Source organism: Nannobrachium achirus (genome assembly GCF_963921795.1).
Source record: "Nannobrachium achirus genome assembly, chromosome: 15".
NCBI lineage: Eukaryota > Metazoa > Chordata > Actinopteri > Myctophiformes > Myctophidae > Nannobrachium > Nannobrachium achirus.
The window spans coordinates 53860639-53880619 of record NC_137822.1 but is presented as its reverse complement, the minus strand read 5'-3'; the positions used below and the strand labels follow the sequence as shown (position 1 = coordinate 53880619).

Below are 19981 nucleotides of genomic sequence, written 5' to 3'. Positions count from 1 at the left end.
TAGTTAACATTCATGGGGGGCCCGCAGTGAATCCTTGTACCCAGGGCCCAGAATTTGGTGTGACGTCACACAGTTTCACCTTTAGAGGGGAAGAGAAAGAGAAGAACACTGATTGTTTGGTAAACAAACATCCAAATCCCGTATGGTCTGTGTCAGCGTAAATCAGAAGACAGTTTAACATGTTGTTTTCCTGTAACTAAGAAATACAGAAGTGATAGGAAATACTTATTCATGGAGTTGTCAGATCTGGGCCTTATGCATTTTATTTCTCAAATATATTTTTTGCGTCTGAGTTTAATTTTCAACTTTTTATTAAAACGTAGCACACTGGTTCTCGAAGTGGGGTCTGGGGACCCCCAGGGGTCTTTGAGGGGGTTCCAGGGGGTCCCCTCAGATAAATGATGGATAGTTAGGAAAAGACTGGACCTGTATGTGGCTGTAACTCTGAGAGTGGCGTCCGGGGGTCCCAAGGGTTCAGCTATTTTTGAAAATGTTTAAACATTTTTGACTTTTTTAACACCACACATCTTGTATGGGGTCCTTGCCTCAACACCTTTTCAGGTGGGGGTCCTTGGCCAAATACACATTAGGGGTCCTTGCTTGTCCTTGATATGAAAAAGTTTGAGAATCACTCATGTAGCAGAAATACCCTTTTATACCTTTTTTTGCCTGTGTGGGGCAGCATTGCACTTTTTCAGTGTACAGCCTGCCGGAAATCAAAAGAAGAAAAGAAGACCGGTCCGGAAGTCTTTCAATGTAGCTTTAGCTTATGTTTAGCTTAGCTAACTTGATGCTACATGAAGCTATGCTATCAACAGAGCTTTGGCTACCGACTCAAAACAAAACAATAACAACAATACTCCATAAAACGTTCAATTAGTCAGGTGAGTTGAAGTTATAATAATAGCAGCAACAATATGATGAGAAAAGTCAAAGAACGTTAAAACGGCGTGTCTACCTTTCCGGCTTTGTTTCAATACTAAGTGCTAACATAGTAATAATACATAACTTACAACATGTTTAAACTTAAAGGGATAAAACAATATTAACTGTTCCTCAATAGCTTTCTGTCTTTATGTTATATAAATGATATCGTTAATTATGTTTAATAGTCGTGAATTATGGTTATGAATACTATGATTCACATTTCAAATACTATATTAATGGGTTATAAAACAAAGGGCTGAAAGTTAAACACTTGATGTGCTGGGTTTACCATTTTAATTAAACTTTTTGAATAACGCATTTTTGACCTCCTAAAGTAAACCTTAGGTACAATTTATTGATATTCTTGTATCATTATTGCCCAAGCTGATCAAAACTGTACAGAGTGTGTACACACCTTGTTGTCATCTTATTTAATTATAATATATTGACCAATGGACTTCAAAGGGGCATGGTTCAGAAGAACATAACCATTGGGCCAAACATCACAAAACTTGCAGGATATTATGTTTACATACAGTATCTAGGCTACTGTAAATAAACATAGGCCTACTCCCCAAAGATATTTGAGACCCTCCCTCCCTTCCTTCAAAACCGCTCTGATCTCTTGTTTTATTGTTCTTTGTGTTTTATTTTAATTTTATAAAAATAGATTAGAAACACCCTTTTTGCCAGCTTGACTGCCTTAATACCGCTTAATACAGACAATTTCAAGTACCACACTTTGCAGACATTCTATGAGAGTAATGAGACAACACGGTGAATAAAAATAAAATGTAAAAACACAAGTACACCACTGGTTTGACATGATTGCATATTACATTCACCAAAGTCTTTTTCTTTTTTACATTGAAATTCAGTCTAGTGGGTCATTTTATTGCTTTTAATTAATAAAATACATTTAAAGTATTAAATACTCTTATTCCGTTTCTTTCCTAATAATGTTCAGGTGATACAAATGCAAGAAAAAAAGAAAATCAGGCATGGCATAACACAGATCAGACAATGATTGTAATGATTTGTCCAATCGTTACAAAACTCAGGATATGTATTGTTTCATAGTGACACTGTTGATCCATGTATGACATATAAATGTATCTTGAAATGGCTCAATAGGTGGTGCCATCAGTTCCAAACACTTGCATGGGCCTGGCACAGGCAACCTTTCATAAATCAATGACCCAAATCACCATCTAAGTGGCTATGTTTAATTAATTAAGCTGTTGAAACACCTCCCCATCATGTTTTAGACATACATTGAAGAGTAGCAGTGATGGCATTGCTTTGCACTGATTTGGCTGTAAATGAATGAGCATCTGTCCAATCATAAACCTGTTGATTATCTTTAATACTGGTGTGGGAAATAATCAGGCCTATAGATGCCTCACAGCTTTCAACTTCTAATAGTCTGTCCTGGAATTAACTCCCAAATCACTTCTTTGTGGCTATATTTAACTAATGCATGTATACACATCTGAAGTATGTCCTTAGAAAGAAAATTATAAAACATTTGTATTTGCATAAAGTTAGATATTAACGTTTATTTAATGTTTATCAACAGTGGCCATGTTGAGACGGAAGCCGACTAGGCTGGAGCTCAAGCTGGACGACACAGAGGAGTTTGAATGCATCAAGAAGGAGATGGAGGTAGGACTGTAGCATCAACGCAACTATTAACCCATTTAGGCCTAGGATTATTGAATGCTTTAACCAGTGAAAAATAGCAGATATACAAGCTCACAGCACGGCACCGAGTGCTGCGCTGCGAGCTTGTAGATCTGCTATTTTTGAAAAAGTCGTGAAAATGTGTGCAAACCTTTGAATATATGTATTTTCAAAGCGAACGTTTGTAACTCAAATCTTGCTTCTGGGTGGTCCCTGGAACTAAATATTTTGAGATGGGGGTCCGTGGTGGCCAAATGAATATCATTTTGGGGGTCCTTCACATGAAAAGGTTTGAGCTCCACTGACATAGTAGTCTCTCAAGAACAGACTAACTGAGCTCCAGTTAAGTGAAAAGGACCCTTTCTTTGACGATGGCTGGCCAGATTGCTGACATTGAAACACAGGTTTTTCAAAAAACCTTTGAAGGATTCAAAAGACACATATCCACAAGTTTCCGCGGGAGTTTACTGGAGACTATCAGGACCAAACTTCCGGGTTTAACAGCAGACATACAAGCTCGCGTCGCAGATGCAACCCGCTGTGAGCTTGTAAATCGGCGGCGGAAGATCGATGCAGACGTCTGCGCAATGCACTATGGGGCGTAGGAAACTCGTGGATAGAATCGGGTCAAAATTCAAATTTTCACGATTTTTCAAAAATAGTAGATCTACAAGCTCGCAGCGCCGTGCCGCGCTGTGAGCTTGTATATCTGCTATGTTTTAATACTTAAAGCATAAAATAATAATACACAATGTGTACCCGTTCTGTATGGATTAAATGTAAGTAACCACCTAGCACTAGCAGCTGCCTAAATAACAGTTTCTTATTAAATTGTCAGAATCGCAAGAAGCAGTGCGAGGAGGCTGATGCCATGGGCGGAGCCAGCGATGGAGGGGCATCCGCCACCGGGAGCGGAGACATGGGCAAGACGCGGGAGCAGGCAGTGAACGAGCGGATTGGCTACAAGCCCCACCCAAAGCCCAACACCCTGCCGTCCTTATTTGGCAACCTGCAGTTCTGAGTTTTGTCGCTGTGTGTTGGCCAATGACAAGTTATTTACAACGATAACTGAGTTGTATGATATATTGTGAAAACAATCTGTGATTGTATTATTTGTTTTGTAATGTAAAAATAAAGATTTTCTACCATTGCTTATTCTAGAACATATTGTTCTCGACAGGAATATTTTTTAGCACAGACATTATTCTAATATTGTCTACATCTCAGAGAATCCCTCTTTCATTGGTGTTACCCAGGTTGTGCCAAACCGTCAACTTCACAAAAACTATTCAAAAACCAAACCTATGCCTAACCTCACAGAAATGACACCAAAACCTTTATCATTATTCTATCTAGTGGACAGGAATATCTGTTGTGTTATCTCTGATATACCGGTACTATACTACTAGTAGACAGTAACATTTGCTACCTACAAATGCATTGGACAAACCAGCATTTTTTGATAAACATTTATTTTATTCATTGTCTTCAACAAACGATTCCAGCATTGAGTACAAAACATTAAGAATACGTCACCTTGTTTTACGACAAAAATATAACGAAATTAGACTTAACCAAACTCCACTGTGGTGCACAGAGGGGTTCAGTGTAAACACAAACAATACTGTCAGACGGCAACAAATCTCTTCATGATGCTACTTCTATGGTGTATCTCTTACCCTATGATCTCCTTTGAATCGGACATAAATTACATAGATGATGTGTGTGCAATATATTCAGTTCATATACACAGACGGGTGACAAATTAAAAGAAAAAAATAAACTAGCTGCCTGAACAGCTTCAATGCACCTTGGCATAGATCACATGAGTCTGAGACTACAGAGGGACTGAACACCATTCTAACAAAATATATGACTCGTCAGTTGTTATGATGATGGTGGTGGAGAGTGCTCTTTAAGTGTTAGTAGTCTAACATTAGTGTTCATTGAGATCTGTTGACTGCGAAGGCCATAGCATTTGATTCACATTTTCATACAACAAACCATCAAGTGATCATAGGATAAAGGCAATCACAATGTGCAGTGACCCTTCCCTCTTAAGGAGAGAATTGAAGCCAAACCATGCCAGGACAATGCCCCCACAGCATAACAGAGCCACCCTTGTTGTTCTTCACGGTTGAGGTTAAGCATCCAGGCCCTCTCTTGGTTTTCCTGGTGTATGCCATACGTGCACTGGCCCATTTGTATTGTGGAGAACGTGAAGGGTCATCTCTGTAGAACAGTGCCTGTGGTTTTTGCACCGCTGAACTCTCAAATGCGCATTTGTGTTCGTAATGAAGGGTTTATGCACAAGTGCTATATCATCCCCACAGTATGTAGTTGTTGACACTTACTGGCACAGTGTGATCCCACATTGTCATTGTCAAGTCACCTGAGTAAGTGTTACTCTCGTTCTTTACATATCACACTAATGCACGAGTATCATGGTCACTGAATGTGCGCGTGTCGACCACAATTTCGGACTCTTATTTACTGATGTCTTTAACCTGGATGGAAATGCAGATGTCACCGTTCCTTACTCCCTATATGCCAGTTTGTAACTGAAGCTCCAGACATTCGTGCACCAATAACTAAACCTCACTTAGAACGTCTGCTCTTGCCATCTTAATCCAAAATCGAGGTCAACTAGGCCTGCTCAGCATTTTTATACATGTCACAGAGCATGGTTAGGATGTTTATTATTTAATTGCATCATGCAGTCCACCTGTATTTATCCAGGGGTTTCCTTTAATTTGTCACTGGTCTATACATCAGTAGATATAGTCATTAAGGCATTATTGTTAAGGTTTGCCGGCTTCGGCTTCGCCCCCATCCCCCCCCCCCCCCCCTTTGTCTATTTGGTCCCAGGCTACGAAGAATCACTTACTGTGTGATTTATTTTGTCTTTTTCTCCATCAGGCATTCCATTAAAAGGGGGGGCCGGTGTTGTAATTACCTTAGTCAGTTATCGAGATGAACGGCTCCCATTCTAAAACGAAAATTAAAAAGCTAGTTCGCTCTGTCAGCGGGGGAAGTCTCGAGGAAGGCGGATCGGCCCTTCAACTTTGCCCTTTAACATCGCTGCTAAATCAATGCACCAAAATAACCCCGATCCGCTTCCGTAACCGAGACCCCAGTCTGAAGCATTGACTTTGACGCTTTACGAACCAAATGATAAATTAAAGCTATAATGATCCAAAAAAAGAAATTAAAACAAATCTATGTTCTAAGCCCATTTGTGAAAGTGCAAAAGCACGTCTCGGCGCCCCGCCCTTCTAGTGGCAGTGCTCTGTGATGTCCACCACCGTCGTCTTCTTCCAGCTGAACAGGAAGTAGCCGGCGCCGGACCCTAGCGACACGGCGATGCACAGGTATCCGTTGTAGGTCATGAAGACAAGCATGAGCAAGTAGCTCACCCACACCTGGACAACTTGGAGGAACGTCTGGAACAAGTGGGAGAGGCTGCACATCTTGGGCCTGGGAGAAGTGGAGGAGGGACGTTAGCACGTTAGCAGTGTCTGGCTCCATCACAGTCACATTAACCCGTTAAGACCTGGAACGTTTAACCACTTTAGACCATTAATTGCTTTAAAAGAAATAGCAGACATACAAGCTCACAGCACGGCACCGAGTACCGCGCAGCAAGCTTGTAGATCTGTATATATATAAATATATATATATATATATATATATATATATATATATATACATATATATACATATATATATATATATATATATATATATTATTATTTTTTAATTTTAATTTTTTTCATCGTGAAAATGTGTGTCTTTGAACATTTTTGACCCGATTCGTCTTCTTTTTGTTTTTTTTTGAAAAACTCATGTTTCTATCATCAGTGGTTCTCAAACCTTTTCATGTCAAGGACCCCCACAATTATATGTATTTGGCCGCGGACCCCCATCTCAAAATATATTGTTCCAGGGACCCCCAGGGCCCGGAAGCAAAGACTTGACGATTTAAAAAAAAATAGCAGATCTACAAGCTCGCAGCGCGGCACTCGGTGCCGCGCTGTGAGCTTGTAGATCTGCTATTTTTCAATAGTTAAAGCGTAAAGTAACGGTTAAAGTAATAATGCGTTCCAGAACGGGTTGCATAGCATATTGGCGTCAGCGGCTGGATTACCCGGCGGTCTTGTGTGTCTCCATCATGACCGTCCCGTCGCCCCCCGGAACCGCCATGGAGTTGTAGCGCACGTTCACCATGTTCCTCTTGAGGAGGTACTCCCTTCCCACCTTCAGACCCTCGTAGAGGATGGCCAATATGAACATTGCAAAACACGCCCCCACCATCTCTGTGGTCACAAAAAGTTATAATTGTGAAAAACAATGACAAACCTTTGATAAAAAAACTAATATTGTAAGAGATTAAGAAAGTGAATCATGAGATTAACAGCCATCGAAGACATGGGGAAAGCAGATTCAAGTGATATGAAGTCATAGTTGTTGGATTAAAACGTAATTCCTGAGATTGGATTCAAAGTGGATCCTGAAATATAAAGCCATAACCTGCAATGTAATTTGAGTTGTTTGGGGGTGTTTTTACCTCCAGGTGTGTTGATTATTATTCCTTGGAATAGAAGTTCAATGTTTTCGTAGCCAAAGTAGAATGACATTTTCTGGGGGGGAAAGCAACACAATAATTACTAGTAGTAGTAGTAGTAGTATTAGTAGTATTAGTAGTAGTACTATTAGTAGTATTAACAGCAGTAGTATTAACACGCAGTGATATTAATACAAGTAATAACTGTAGTAGCCATAGTATTAACAGTATTAAAGGAGTAGTTCACCCCAAAATGTTTTTATTTTCCTATCGATTACTCACCCCAAGGAGACTTGAGTTCAATAATATATTTAGTTCTTTTGTTGCATTCCTAAGCCAAGGAGGAGACTCTTTGTAAGCCCATTGATTTATTAAAATCAAATTATTGGCTTAGGAATGCAACAAAAAACAAAACATATATATATTTAACTAAAGTCCCCATGGGGTAAGTAATCGACAGAAGAAAATAAAAGTCATTTTGGGGGTGAACTACTCCTTTAATAGTACAATAGTAAAAACAGTAGTATTGACTGTAGTACAAGTACAGGTACTAGTAGTAGGGCATTCACCAAATATTCAAATATCAAAGTCACTATTCAACGTTGTTCAACAAAGTCAAATATTTGCTTTTTTTATTTTTGTATTGTTTTCTCTTTGAAAAATATATAGTTTATAAAGCTTGGCTAGATAGGAAGTCATAAGAATGAGTTGTCAATGCCCCTGGTGGATGAATTTGTTAATGCTCTATACCAGGGCTTCTCAAACCTTTTTAGGCCGTGACCCCAAAATAAACATATTGAATTTGAACTGGGGACCCCCACCCTGACAAGCACTTCGAATTGTAGGTATTAATGTGACTCGGTTCCACAGATAAATATTGTGAAAATAGCAGATCTACATGCTCACAACGCCTCGCAACGCAATGCTTACTTAATATTTGACAGTTTGGCCAGTCCTGTCGAATATTCGACTATTCGAATACTTTGAGGTCGAATAATTCGAATACTAAAAATCACTATTCGTGAATGCCCTAACTAGTAGTAGGAGTATTATTTGTGTTACTAGTTGTATTTAGTAGTATTACCATCCCACACTTGGCGTGGGCAGAATGGTCCATGGCAGCATGGTCATGGCCAGCATGGTCATCTGCGGCGTGGACTGGAGAGGCGGTGGTCGCATGCATCATGGCATGGTCGTGATGGCTGTGGTCCATCTGGCTGTGGTCGTGATTGCTGTGGTCCATCTGGAAAAAATAATGATAATAGGTATATTTAAGCCATTTCAAGAGTCACTTTGAGATTTTAGGTTTCCGAGGTTACATTTCCGAGGGCATTTTGTCATTTTGTCAGGAGGCATTGTTGAGATTTCAGGATGTACAGTATAGTAGGTGATTTCACAAAATGTTTCATTATTTTTATGTTGCTCCTGGATATCTAATGTACAAACACTAGCCCTTACCCGTTCAAAGATATGAGCGCCGAAATGATGTGCAGTGTGTGGGTTATGGGGTGTGCACTGTGCACACAGTATATGAGGGATGGAAAGTAACTTTAACTGGTGCTTGCATGATTATATGTAGGAGCACCAATGTAAGAAATACCCGTTTGGTTTAATGGCTATAGAGATACTGTGTACCGATCTGCATGATTTTTGGACAAAATCTGTAGGAGTACTGTGCAAAAATGTGTTTTACTCAAACCCGCCTCCTGGTGGCGCTGTAACAGGGCCAGACACTCAGGCAGACACCAAAGGTGTGTAACCCCAGAAAAGATACACAATAAAAATGCTAATATACAGCATACGATTTGTGAAAGTGACAAACGGGCTTCGCAGTTATGTCAGGTGTGTTCATATGCTAATGGTGATGCGGATTCAGATCAATTGCTCAAGCCACGAGGAGAAACGCTCGGACAGACATTCGGAGAATTATATGTTTGATAAGTATTATATATCAGAGTCCTGGGGATAAAACCCGTGTGTGTGTGCGTTCGTGCGCGCGTGTGTGTGTGTAAAAGTACACGTGTATATTCTTCTTGGCTTCTATGCAGTCAGTCTCTCCCTCGCTCTCTCTAATCTAATGTCAAAAGTCCCAAGCCCAGTTTAACCCAATCAGAACATAGCTCTGGGCGTTATCAGCCAATCAGTGGGTAAGTACGTTAGATGACAAAAGGTCAGGGATGTGGCCATTTAGAATTAAGGATGTTAGTGGTTGCCGCAGGTGACAAACGTCTGTTTTCTGTCGGTGGTCATCATCCGTTTTAAGGTGACTTGTTCTTTCCTGAAACAGACACTGTGCTAATACTACTAAACTACCACTAATACTATTATACTACTGTTGGTAATATAATTACTACTGCTAATACTAATCTAATAATAATACTATTACTACAGGTACAGTAATACTGATTGATAGATTTTCTTATTATAGTATATTATTTGATAAAATGATAAAACTAAAAAAGCGGTGGTAGTAGTAGCAATAATTGTTGTTGTATTAGTAATAGTAGGAGCAGCAGCAGTACCAGAGGTTGTAGCACCAGTAGTTGTACTAGTAATTAGTATATATTATATTATAGACTATAAGTAGTAGTTGTAGCCGTATTAGAGGTGGTCATAGCAGTAGCTTATAGCTTAGTAGTAGTATTAGTTCCAGCAATAGCTGACAGCACAAATCTTCTCATTTTAGATCAAAATAAACAATCATCTTGAGTAATGAGTAACTTCAGCTTATGGGTTCATAATTCATCTTCCAGCGGGTTCAAAAGTATTACGTCGTACAGTACACACACACCACCACCATTATCAATATTCTACGTGATTCACCTACAAATATTTACAGAGAAATCAGTAAAGGCTCAAGGTTCAAGGTTGTTCTTTATGTTTTGCATCTTGTATGAGAGTAAAACTTATTTTCTTTCTTTCAGACATCAGTAGGTAATAGTAGGGTGCCGCATCCCCAGGATATCAAGAATGAGGCCGTTATTAATATGTTCATGTATCTATTATCATCTATTATTGTTTTGTAAAGAAGAGATTGATCCTGACTTGCAGTCTGTGTAAATAAGACAGATGGTTTATTATTAGCCTATATGCCACGCAACATGATGGGTCACAGACTCACAGAGCCAGGGTCTGTGTTATGTTTATACAGTATGTGCACACCAGCATGTCCCTGGTCTAAGGATCGTGCACACAATTCTGAACAGATTTCTGACTGTCATACACATTTCTCCGTAATCTGCAAAGTATGGTGGCTGATTCCTTGTGTCAAATTGTTTTATAATGAGTCAATCAAAGGTTATGATAAAGAAATGTGCTTTTCGCTGCCTACACCACGACCACACTAGCAAGTCCATCCGATTGCTATCCAGGCAGAGAGAGACAGAGAGCATGTACAATAACTTCATCAGTAATTTTTTGCATATTAGCAGTCATTTTTAGTCGCACGCACGCACGCACGCACGCACGCGCACACACGCACACACACACACACGCACACAAAAGGAATAGGCTGAAGCAAAAAAAGCGTATGAATGCCTATCCTACGTATTGATTAAATAATGATTAAATAAACATCCACAATATATAGTGGCTACATGCATGATCAATTGCTGAATGGTTCAGCACCACGACGGAGGACAGCGACAGGCCAGCACGCTGTGAAAATCTCAAGAAATACCAATTTCTCTAAAGTTGTCACTGTCGTGGCTGTACAGCCAGGGGTAGGGCTGTCACAATTATTACATAATCGTATAATCGCAATTATTTGACATAATCGCAATTATTTTGACATAATCGTAAAAAATTGTGGAAATATCAGATCTACAAGTTCACAACGCGTCGGATCGGCTATTTCCACTATCAATGTTCTTTTTTCAAGTATAACGTTGTCAAATATGTAAGTAATTTCTTTGTATATTTAGGTTATGTGTCATATCTGCCATGTGCAACTTCAAAGCCCACAAGCCAAACAGGGAATGTAATTGTCAACGACAGAAACACAATTAAATCGTGAATCGTCAATTATTTGAGTGACAATTAATCGTCATGTAAAATGTCATAATCATGACAGCCCTAGCGAGGGGACAGTGACAAACGCCACTGCACATAACTTATATAACACATTGAACATGAGCTTGGATCGATTCCTGGAGGACACAGGAGGGGAGAAGAGAGACAGGAGAATAGGAGAGTTGTTTTGTTCTTTTGTTTTTGCAGATGTTGATCCGCCCGCCCAGACCTACAATAACTGTATCTGAAGCTAACCTAAACCCACCGACCCGTGGGTTAACCCGCAGGACTTGCGGGTTACAGGTGGACCTGCGTATCACTAATATGCGTGGCATGTTATATACACCATCAGCATTCATCAGTATAGCTGCCAAATTCTCTTTGTCAGCACTTATTTTTTAAGAAACAACAGTCTTGTATAGGCTATATACAACACTAACATCAATACACTCAAAGGTGATGGTCACAGTTGGGAGGACTCATTGTTGGGGTACGGGGGCTAAACACGTGAATGCCGCCTTTTTCAATTTATGAATTTTAGTTGCCGAGACAGTTCAACAACAAAAACTGCAATCTTAAAGGATACAAAGTTATAATAATACGAAGGTAGGGTATGATGATGATGATAATAACAAGATAATGATCAATGCTCATATTACAATAACTAACTAATAAGACTAATGGATTAAAAATGCAAAAGAATTGTAGGGTATCGTTTACCTGCTGATGTGTATGTGGACAATCCGCTGTGTGTGTGTGTGTGTGAGAGCGAGACAGAGAGTGAGTTTGGGGACAGTCCACTCTCTGTGTGTGTGTGTGTGTGTGTGTGTGTGTGTGTGTGTGTGTGTGTGTGTGTGTGCGTGCGCGTGCGTGCGTGCGTGCGTGCGTGCGTGCGTTTTGAAGCCAATCAGGTAATACTTAATACTCTACTACTCTAGAGAAGGTAGCAAAAAGCACTTCATGTTCTACTTGCCCAAAGGTCGCGTTCACTTGCCCAAAAAAATGTATACACAACTCGATCAATGACCCTCACCAATACAAACATGACCAAGTCAAGGAGACAGGGGCAGGTTTGCCTACGCTGCCTTACAACCTGCCTACTGATTGGCTGGGGAGAATGGTGAGGCTATAGCGATGAGAATTTATGACACACATGACCTACACCCCTGCTAAAGTCTGAAATATACTGACACAGGCACAAATGTGTGCCCTGTCCTACCAGGAAGACTTTCCAAGCTGAACAGCATGACACAATTGACTGGCAACATTATGCAATGCGTGTGCACGACTGCACGTATGCATGTGCACGCGTCAATGTTGGAATTGTTGTGGAATAATTGTGGCAATTTAAACCTGTTTTTTTCAATGCCAGAAATCTTCCTCGGTAATCTGAAGACTCACCTCTTTAGACTCCACCTTAGCCCGCAGTATTGTCCTAACCCTAACCTAAAATGAGATATTATTTGTATATTATAATTGTAAATTGTAGGTTTTATTATGTGTCTAAGCAGAGTCATTAAGTTGGGGGGTTGGGGCTCAGCTGTGTTGTTGTCAACATGCGTCAGGATGACACGTTGACACTTTACACCCCACTTCTCTAAAAACTCATTTCTTCGTTTCCTCTCTTGTCACCTCATTGTCTCCATGCTTCCTTGGCCGGAGGGACTAGCACGCAAGTAAAGGATGCAAGTGAGGGAAAGAAGGTTTTAATTTAAGGACTTGAGATGACGAGTCCAATGTAGGTAATAGTAGTAGTGCGGAAACCCGGAATGTTCGCCCCAAAACCACTCTGCCTGCTTGGTGAGAACAGACTACAGACCATAATATTAAGTTATAGGAAGTAGATAAGACTGTATAGACCATTATTCATACGTGGCCATTTTGCTTTTAAGTAAATGAAATGCCACCCCATTTGCCCATTTTTTTAGTACAATATCTAGAGAGTAAAACTAAATCTAGGGATGTTTCGCTTCAGTACTCCATGATGGAGTGAATTAGTTTGGTGCCATGTTCAAATAAAAGTGTGGTTCAATCAAAAGTTGTCATGACTTAAGTCGTCCACGCAGAAACCCACCGGTCATTATTTTATTTTATAGCCACATTTGATAACACTACAAAACGTATTACAATTTGATTTGTAGTAGGAGTGTAACCATGGCATGTTATAACACCCTTAGAACTATAGAAGCCTTTCTTCCTCCTAGTTCCTATGTACAAACCCCACACCCACGGTTCAAATTCCCTCCCTAAAAAAATGACCCTTTTAACATCAACCCCACAAAGTCTAAAAATGTCCTTTGTTCAGCTTTGATATGCAGGGTCAGGTTGTTTCACCGGACCAAAATGAACAATAGCCTACTTGTTCCACAATACTTGTACTAGTATACTATAATACACATTTATAATACAATACTTGGACTAGTAGTAACAACTATTGCACTTATGTTATAATTCTAAACGTGTACCTACTAATAGGCTATTACTGTGCAAGAAAAGTAGTACCATACTTGTAATTAACAGACATTCCTCACATTCACTACTCTCCCCACACAAATACATCCACTGACCTCCATTAAATACACACGCACGCACGCGCGCCACACACACACACAAACACACACACACACACACACACACACACACACACACACACACACACACACACACGTGACACTCACATATGCCACGCGCGCGCATGCACCCCACCACCACACACATAGACACACTACTAGAAATACAGGAGAAGAAATATACACAAATTCTTACCCGTATCATTAAAAACGCCACGAACAAACTACTTACTCCGACTCCAACAAAAAAAGGCAACGTGTAAACGTTTAAAATACGCATATTCATTCGTCCTTTGAGTTTTACGTCGCTTTTAACTTCATTCTATGTATTTTCTTTTCTTTTCGCAGGTATAGCGCTAACTGTTAGCATTCGGTGGAGGTCACACAGAGACCAAAAACGTACCGTGTTTCTGCCCTCTGTCCGTGGCTGTGCTCCACACAGTCCAGTGCAGTGACGGTTAGAATGGAGGTGTTTGTTTTTTTAGCCGGCGTGTCAGGCAGTTGCGTCTGCTGCGTTGAAGTGCCCTGTTTGGAACTTTAAAATCACACGACACCCTGAGCACTGAGCAGAGCGAGCGACCTGCCACGACTGAGGGACGCGCTCGTGCTCGTGACGCTGGCGTGACGTCACGACGCCCAAGTGGTGGAAAAAGTACCCCCTTTGGGGACTGCCCATAAGTCCGAAGGTTCATTAGTCCGAAGGTTCATTAGTCCGAATTTAGTTGGGTTATTGAGGTTAGGTTAGGGTTAATAGGCATAGCATTCTTAATAAATTCGGTCTAATGAACCTTCGGACTAATGAACCTTTCTTACTTTAATAGTTATACAGCGGCGTCAGTTCAGAAAAAAGCTAAGTTATGGCAACATGACTGGTGTCTTGCACGCGCGACGGTGCAAGACACCAGTCATGTTAAGTTACAGTACATTTTATTATTTTCCCCTAGTAGCCAAGGTATGGCAGCTGCCATAGCTTGCCATACCCAATTGACGCCTCTGTACTTATAGCAAAAGTATCTAATCATTTTATAAATTCCAAAATGTACTCCTCTCTTAGATTAAATATTCGGCATAATATGATTTGGTCTTTCAAATGATGATAAAATGAATGTAGACAAAATGTATTATGTTATCAACCTTCTCTTCATTCTTGATAAATATATTCATTCATTGTACCAAATTTGGAAATAAGGAAAAAAAAAAATTCTTTCCTTATTTTTTATAGTAATGTGACTGTTTTTTGTCCTCCTACTGTGATATTTTGTCAATAAAAAGAACTTAGCAAAAGTATCAATACTGCAATAATGTAGAAATAAATAGGCCTACTCTGTTACAAGTAGAAGTCTGGAGAATTCAAAATTTACTTGAGTAAAAGTACAAAAGTATAGGTGTCAAAATGTACCAAAAGTAAAAGTACACATCATGCAGAATGTCCCATTTCACAATTTTTCAAATGTATACAAATCTTTTGAAAATAGCAGATCTAGAAGCTCACAATACGTTGCTTTGCAATTTAACGTTGAACCCACAATACCCATGCACTCAACCTGTACTGTTCATAACCACCCATTTTCAATATTAATATACCTTTTAGATGTTATGTGGAAATGAGAAAACAGTTTTGAACATTTCTGGAAACTCTTTGAAGTTTGGAGGGGAAATGCTACATTTTAATACCGTAATGCATTGATATTAAAAAATAAAATGTATCACTTTTCACTTTTGAAATAGCTCAAGTGATTTGAGAGAGTGACCTTCACTTGCAGTTGAGTAAATATTTGACCAGGAGTAGACCTATCTTTTTCCTCAAAAGTTGCCTATTGCCTAATCCCGGAAATATTTAAAAAACTCCAGTCTGAGCTCAGACACCTGTTCCTAATGTTATCAGCCCATTAAATGTCTGTTATCAGTACCTCTGTCCTGATAACGGCCATCGGGCAGATAACACTCGGAGCAGGTGGTCCAGAATAGTTAAATCAGTGGTTTTCAAATAAGGAGCGATGGAAAGTAACTGAGTACATTTACTGGAGTACTGTACTTGTACAATCAGCCTACTCGTTTTTTTTCTTTAGTTTTTTACTTTACTTGAGGATTTATTTACAATTTTCGAAACGTTGACGTCTACTACATCTCACGAGACACATATTGCACGTTTTACTCGGCTACAATTAGTTACTTTGTAGATTTGTATTATTATTACCATAACCATAAAGTTTACCACTTCAACCCTTTGTACTGTGGCTGTTTGAAGAAAAAAAAACGGTTATTAGGTTGTAGCTATATTGTAGCTATTTGTCTGCCATTTTCTTAGGATTTTCATACATTTTGAAAACTGTAAGGGGCCATTCTCTACTTTGAGTAAATAGTATACTTTTAGTCTATTGTTATGCCAATAATCATTTTACTTGTTGTAAGTATAAGTACATTTTGAATACAGGACTTTAGTAATTATTCATTGTGGTATAAATACTTTTACTTAAAATAAATAAATGTGAGTATTCTTCCACCACTGCCAATAAATGGGACACACAGCAGGGGGACAGGAGTGCCAGCTTTAATTAAAGTTAGCTTTGTGAGCTGGTCTCTGCGCCAAAATAAAAGCCAGGTTTCCGAGGCTACTGTTTCACTACATATTCACACTCTATTTGTGACCCACACCCAGCTCTTGAATGTGGGTCCTGGGCCAAAGGTACCTTCACAAGTGGTTCATATTGACCATATGCCCATACAGACAGTAGGTACAGCAGTGGCTGAAAGTATTGGCACCCTTGCATTTGTTTAAACACACAATCGTCTAGATTGTGCATGTGCACAGTGAAGGAACATCAAGGTCTCTGGAGATGGACTTGGAGTCTTCAGATTGTCCATGTTTGGCTACAATCTAACCCCTGACCTCCTGACAATGCTCTCCTTTTTTGTTTGCTCCATGATCAGTGTGTGACACAAAAACAGCAGCATGAGGGCTTTACTCCCTTTAAACTGGGTGGATTAGTGGTTACTGAAGATTAAAGTAAACTTGTTTCTGTGTAGAATGAGCTAGGATTCTGTATTTATTCTAGTTTTATGTTGTGTTCCTCTGCAAACCAAATACTGTATGTTGATGGAAAATATGTTTTCATTTGCCAAGCTTCTGGAAGATTCTTTTTGTTTTTTTCTGTTTTACAAATGCAAGGGTGTATATATTTTTAGCCACGACTGTATGGTCATCCGCTTGTCCAGAACCACCAATATGCCCATATATGCCCATATATGGGTATAATATGGTGGCATATACTGATGCCATCAGGAATCTCCAATATATGGACATAAAAGGTACAAGGACAGACAGGTAGAGATCTCCATATGGGCATAAAGGCAGCACCAGGAGACAAACAGGCAGATAGAGAGATCTCCATATGGGCATAGGTACACAGACAGACAGGTCTCTGACAATGGGTACAACAGGTATTGCATTGCCAACGGGCACTAATCTAGTAAATTCAAATGGCAGAAATACAAGCCGTGTTGTTGTTACCTGCATGGAATCATCATCACCATCAACCAACGCTCCTTGGGCCTCGCTGAGAAACCAGAGGCAGACACAGCTCCACAGCAGCACAGCACTCCACAACCTAGACATGATTATACTGCAACTAAACACTCAATGAGAGCTCAATGTCAAAAAGAAATCTAAAATTCCTGATGACGATCTTGTGATCGAAACGTTGAAAGCGGCGATAAGAGAAAGTGGAGCTGAGAACCAGAGTGCAGACTTTAAGACTTTACTGTTAAAAGAGCCCGCTGACCCTGCCCAGGAGGAGGGCTCAAAATGCGTGTTTGCGTTGAATATTGACCAAAGACCTGACCTCAGCACCACAGGGTGGTGGGGTGGGGTATCTTTTATTACTCTCAAAGCCTGAGAAATGCTGTTGGGACCCAAATCATTATTATCATCATCATGATGAAGTTGAAATTGTCGCTCCTAGCCGGAGTTACGGCATTTTATGTGAGCTGCAGTGTAGGGGGTCCTCCACTGGGGGCGCCACCACTTTTGCATTTCTGTCTGTCAGTCTGTCTGTCACACCTCACACGTCACACTTTTTCCCTGCTTATATCTCCGCAACCGTTGCCCCGATCCATGCCAAATTTTGCACACACGTTCCTTGGCTGCCAAACTACAACCTCCAAGGACCCCCGGAGCTCCAGGGACCCCCAGGTCCCTGGAGAAAATAATTACCAAAAAATGACTAAAAAAAATGACTAAAAAATGACCAAATGCGCAAACATGACCAAATGACCACCCCAACGGGGCTGCTCACGGGGAATTCCCGGGGACCACCGACTCCTGGTGCTCCAGAACGGATGCAAAAGTGGTGGCGCCCCCAGTGGAGGACCCCCTACACTGCAGCTCACATAAAATGCCGTAACTCCGGCTAGGAGCGACCGGGACAGCCGGGGCCGGTACCTATTCGTCCGCCTTGCCGGCGCGGAGACCCCACCCCTCATTTCTCACATGGCCCTCTTCTAGCGCCACCATGAGGCCGATTCTTGCAAAACACATTTTTGGACACTGCTCCTACAATTTTCGCCCTAAAATCACGCAAATCGGTACACAGTATGTCTACACTCATCCCATCAACATGAATCTGTCCCATATAGCGCCACCTCCAGGCCGATTTTTAAAAACACATTTTTGGACACTGCTCCTACAGATTTTGCCCTAAAATCACGAAAATCACTACACAGCATGTCTACACTCATGTCATCAACATGGATCAGGAAGATTTTGGCAAAACACATTTTTGCCCTATTTGTGGAGATAAGTGACCTACGGTCGCTTATCTCCCGATTAGGGAGCCTTACTGGTATTAGGCCTATTTTTGAAAGTATGTGCCTACAATTACATTTCCAACATAGGGGTGCCAGGTTCCAAGCAATCTCTCGAGACAGAGTCAATGATGGCAAAGGAAGAGAGATAGACCGAGTGGGCGTGGCCCTTTCTTTGATGATGGGTTGCCAGATTGGGTTCCAAGTGGTTAATGAATGTATGGTTGCAGACAAGAAAACGCATGTCTATAACATGTGTGTCACATGTCACATGGAAGGGTGTGCCGTGGAGATGCAGTCAAAGTATAAAGTCTGCAAACTCTCAGCTTGTTTTTGCAATTTTTGAAAATGAAATTATTATAATTATTTTCATTTTTGAAAATATTCGCCTGTAATGACATTCTCAAAATAGGGACACTAGTTTGAAAGTGGTTAATGAATGTATACGGTACAAGCATGGTCTAGCTATCGGGGCAGGCTTCAACGTTTTAATGGTCAGTAAGTGTTTTGAGAGGCTGCTCAAAGTTACCCACAATACTGGAACGACAGCAGTTTGAATACTGCCATACAGTAGTAACAGATCCACTGATGACGTGGTGGCCAACGGCTCTCCACACCTTCCCTCACTCCAGAGAGATAGAGAGAGAACAGATACCCACAAATACTGTTTGTGGACTCAGCCTTCAACAAGATATTTCCTGATAGACTCGACACAAACCTCAAAGACCTAGGCCTGCACCCTGTCGACTTTCTGTTAAGCCATTGTCAGGTGATATCGATGAGAAATATAACATCTGGCCCGATGACCCTCAATACTGTTTCCCCCCAGGACTGCTTGCTTAGCCCCCTCCTGTTCTCCCTGTAGTGTACACACACGACTTTATGACCCTGTACGGCTGCAATGTCATCTTTTTCTTTTTAATCCCTGGTGTCAAATGTCATCCTCCTCCCTCTGCCAACCTGGGGAGAGCAACGGACTGACATGTTCCTTCTATGCATGAGGAGTCCTAGAGGCTTTGTTTCCCCTCCATCAGGTTCCCCGGCTGGCAGCCTGGCTAGGGGAGGCAGAATCGAGAACAGAATTACTGCATGTTTTTTTTGTGAGATCTACCATATAGGAGACACGGGGAGAAGACACAAACTCTACACAGAAAGGCCCTTGTGCCAACCCCACCTAGGGTATGGGTACTGATGACACCGGGGAGCGAACACCGCAACGTCCCCAGCGGGAATTGAACCCAGGACCTTCTAGCTGTGAGGTGACAGCACTTCAGACTGCGCCACCATGCCCCCTGCATAACATCATTAAGCACAGTGATGACACTACACTCATGGGGCTGATCACCAACGCCATAGAGATTAATTAGGTCAACACACTGGCACTCTGGTGCCAGGAGAATAACCACGCTCTTAACTCTGGAAA

General features: G+C 40.8%; 2 protein-coding genes across 2 annotated transcripts; one reads left to right on the top strand and one right to left on the bottom strand.

Moving 5' to 3' along the window:
- The first annotated feature begins 759 nt into the window (after positions 1–759).
- On the top strand, positions 760–3767 carry cdc26 (cell division cycle 26 homolog). Its single transcript, XM_080742953.1, has 3 exons — positions 760–884; positions 2507–2592; positions 3449–3767. Exons 2-3 carry the CDS (start codon positions 2512–2514, stop codon positions 3629–3631), a joined length of 264 nt encoding a protein of 87 aa, XP_080599079.1. The 5' UTR covers positions 760–884; positions 2507–2511; the 3' UTR covers positions 3632–3767.
- Positions 3768–4065: 298 nt separating this feature from the next.
- slc31a1 (solute carrier family 31 member 1) lies at positions 4066–14343 on the bottom strand. The gene is made up of 5 exons (XM_080742628.1): positions 14159–14343; positions 8259–8417; positions 7178–7250; positions 6758–6926; positions 4066–6087 (listed from the first exon to the last, which is right to left on the bottom strand). The coding sequence occupies exons 2-5, from the start codon at positions 8415–8417 to the stop codon at positions 5886–5888; spliced, it is 603 nt and encodes a 200-aa protein (XP_080598754.1). The 5' UTR covers positions 14159–14343; the 3' UTR covers positions 4066–5885.
- Positions 14344–19981: the final 5638 nt, after the last annotated feature.

Excerpts from the sequence above, each read along its gene's own strand:
- cdc26 (XM_080742953.1), top strand. The coding sequence starts at position 2,512 with ATGTTGAGACGGAAGCCGACTAGGCTGGAGCTCAAGCTGGACGACACA. Across the intron at positions 2,593-3,448 it reads GCATCAAGAAGGAGATGGAG|AATCGCAAGAAGCAGTGCGA; the intron begins GTAGGACTGTAG and ends TTAAATTGTCAG.
- slc31a1 (XM_080742628.1), bottom strand. The coding sequence starts at position 8,417 with ATGGACCACAGCAATCACGACCACAGCCAGATGGACCACAGCCATCAC. Across the intron at positions 6,927-7,177 it reads AATAATCAACACACCTGGAG|AGATGGTGGGGGCGTGTTTT; the intron begins GTAAAAACACCC and ends TTGTGACCACAG. Across the intron at positions 6,088-6,757 it reads GAGACACACAAGACCGCCGG|GCCCAAGATGTGCAGCCTCT; the intron begins GTAATCCAGCCG and ends CACTTCTCCCAG.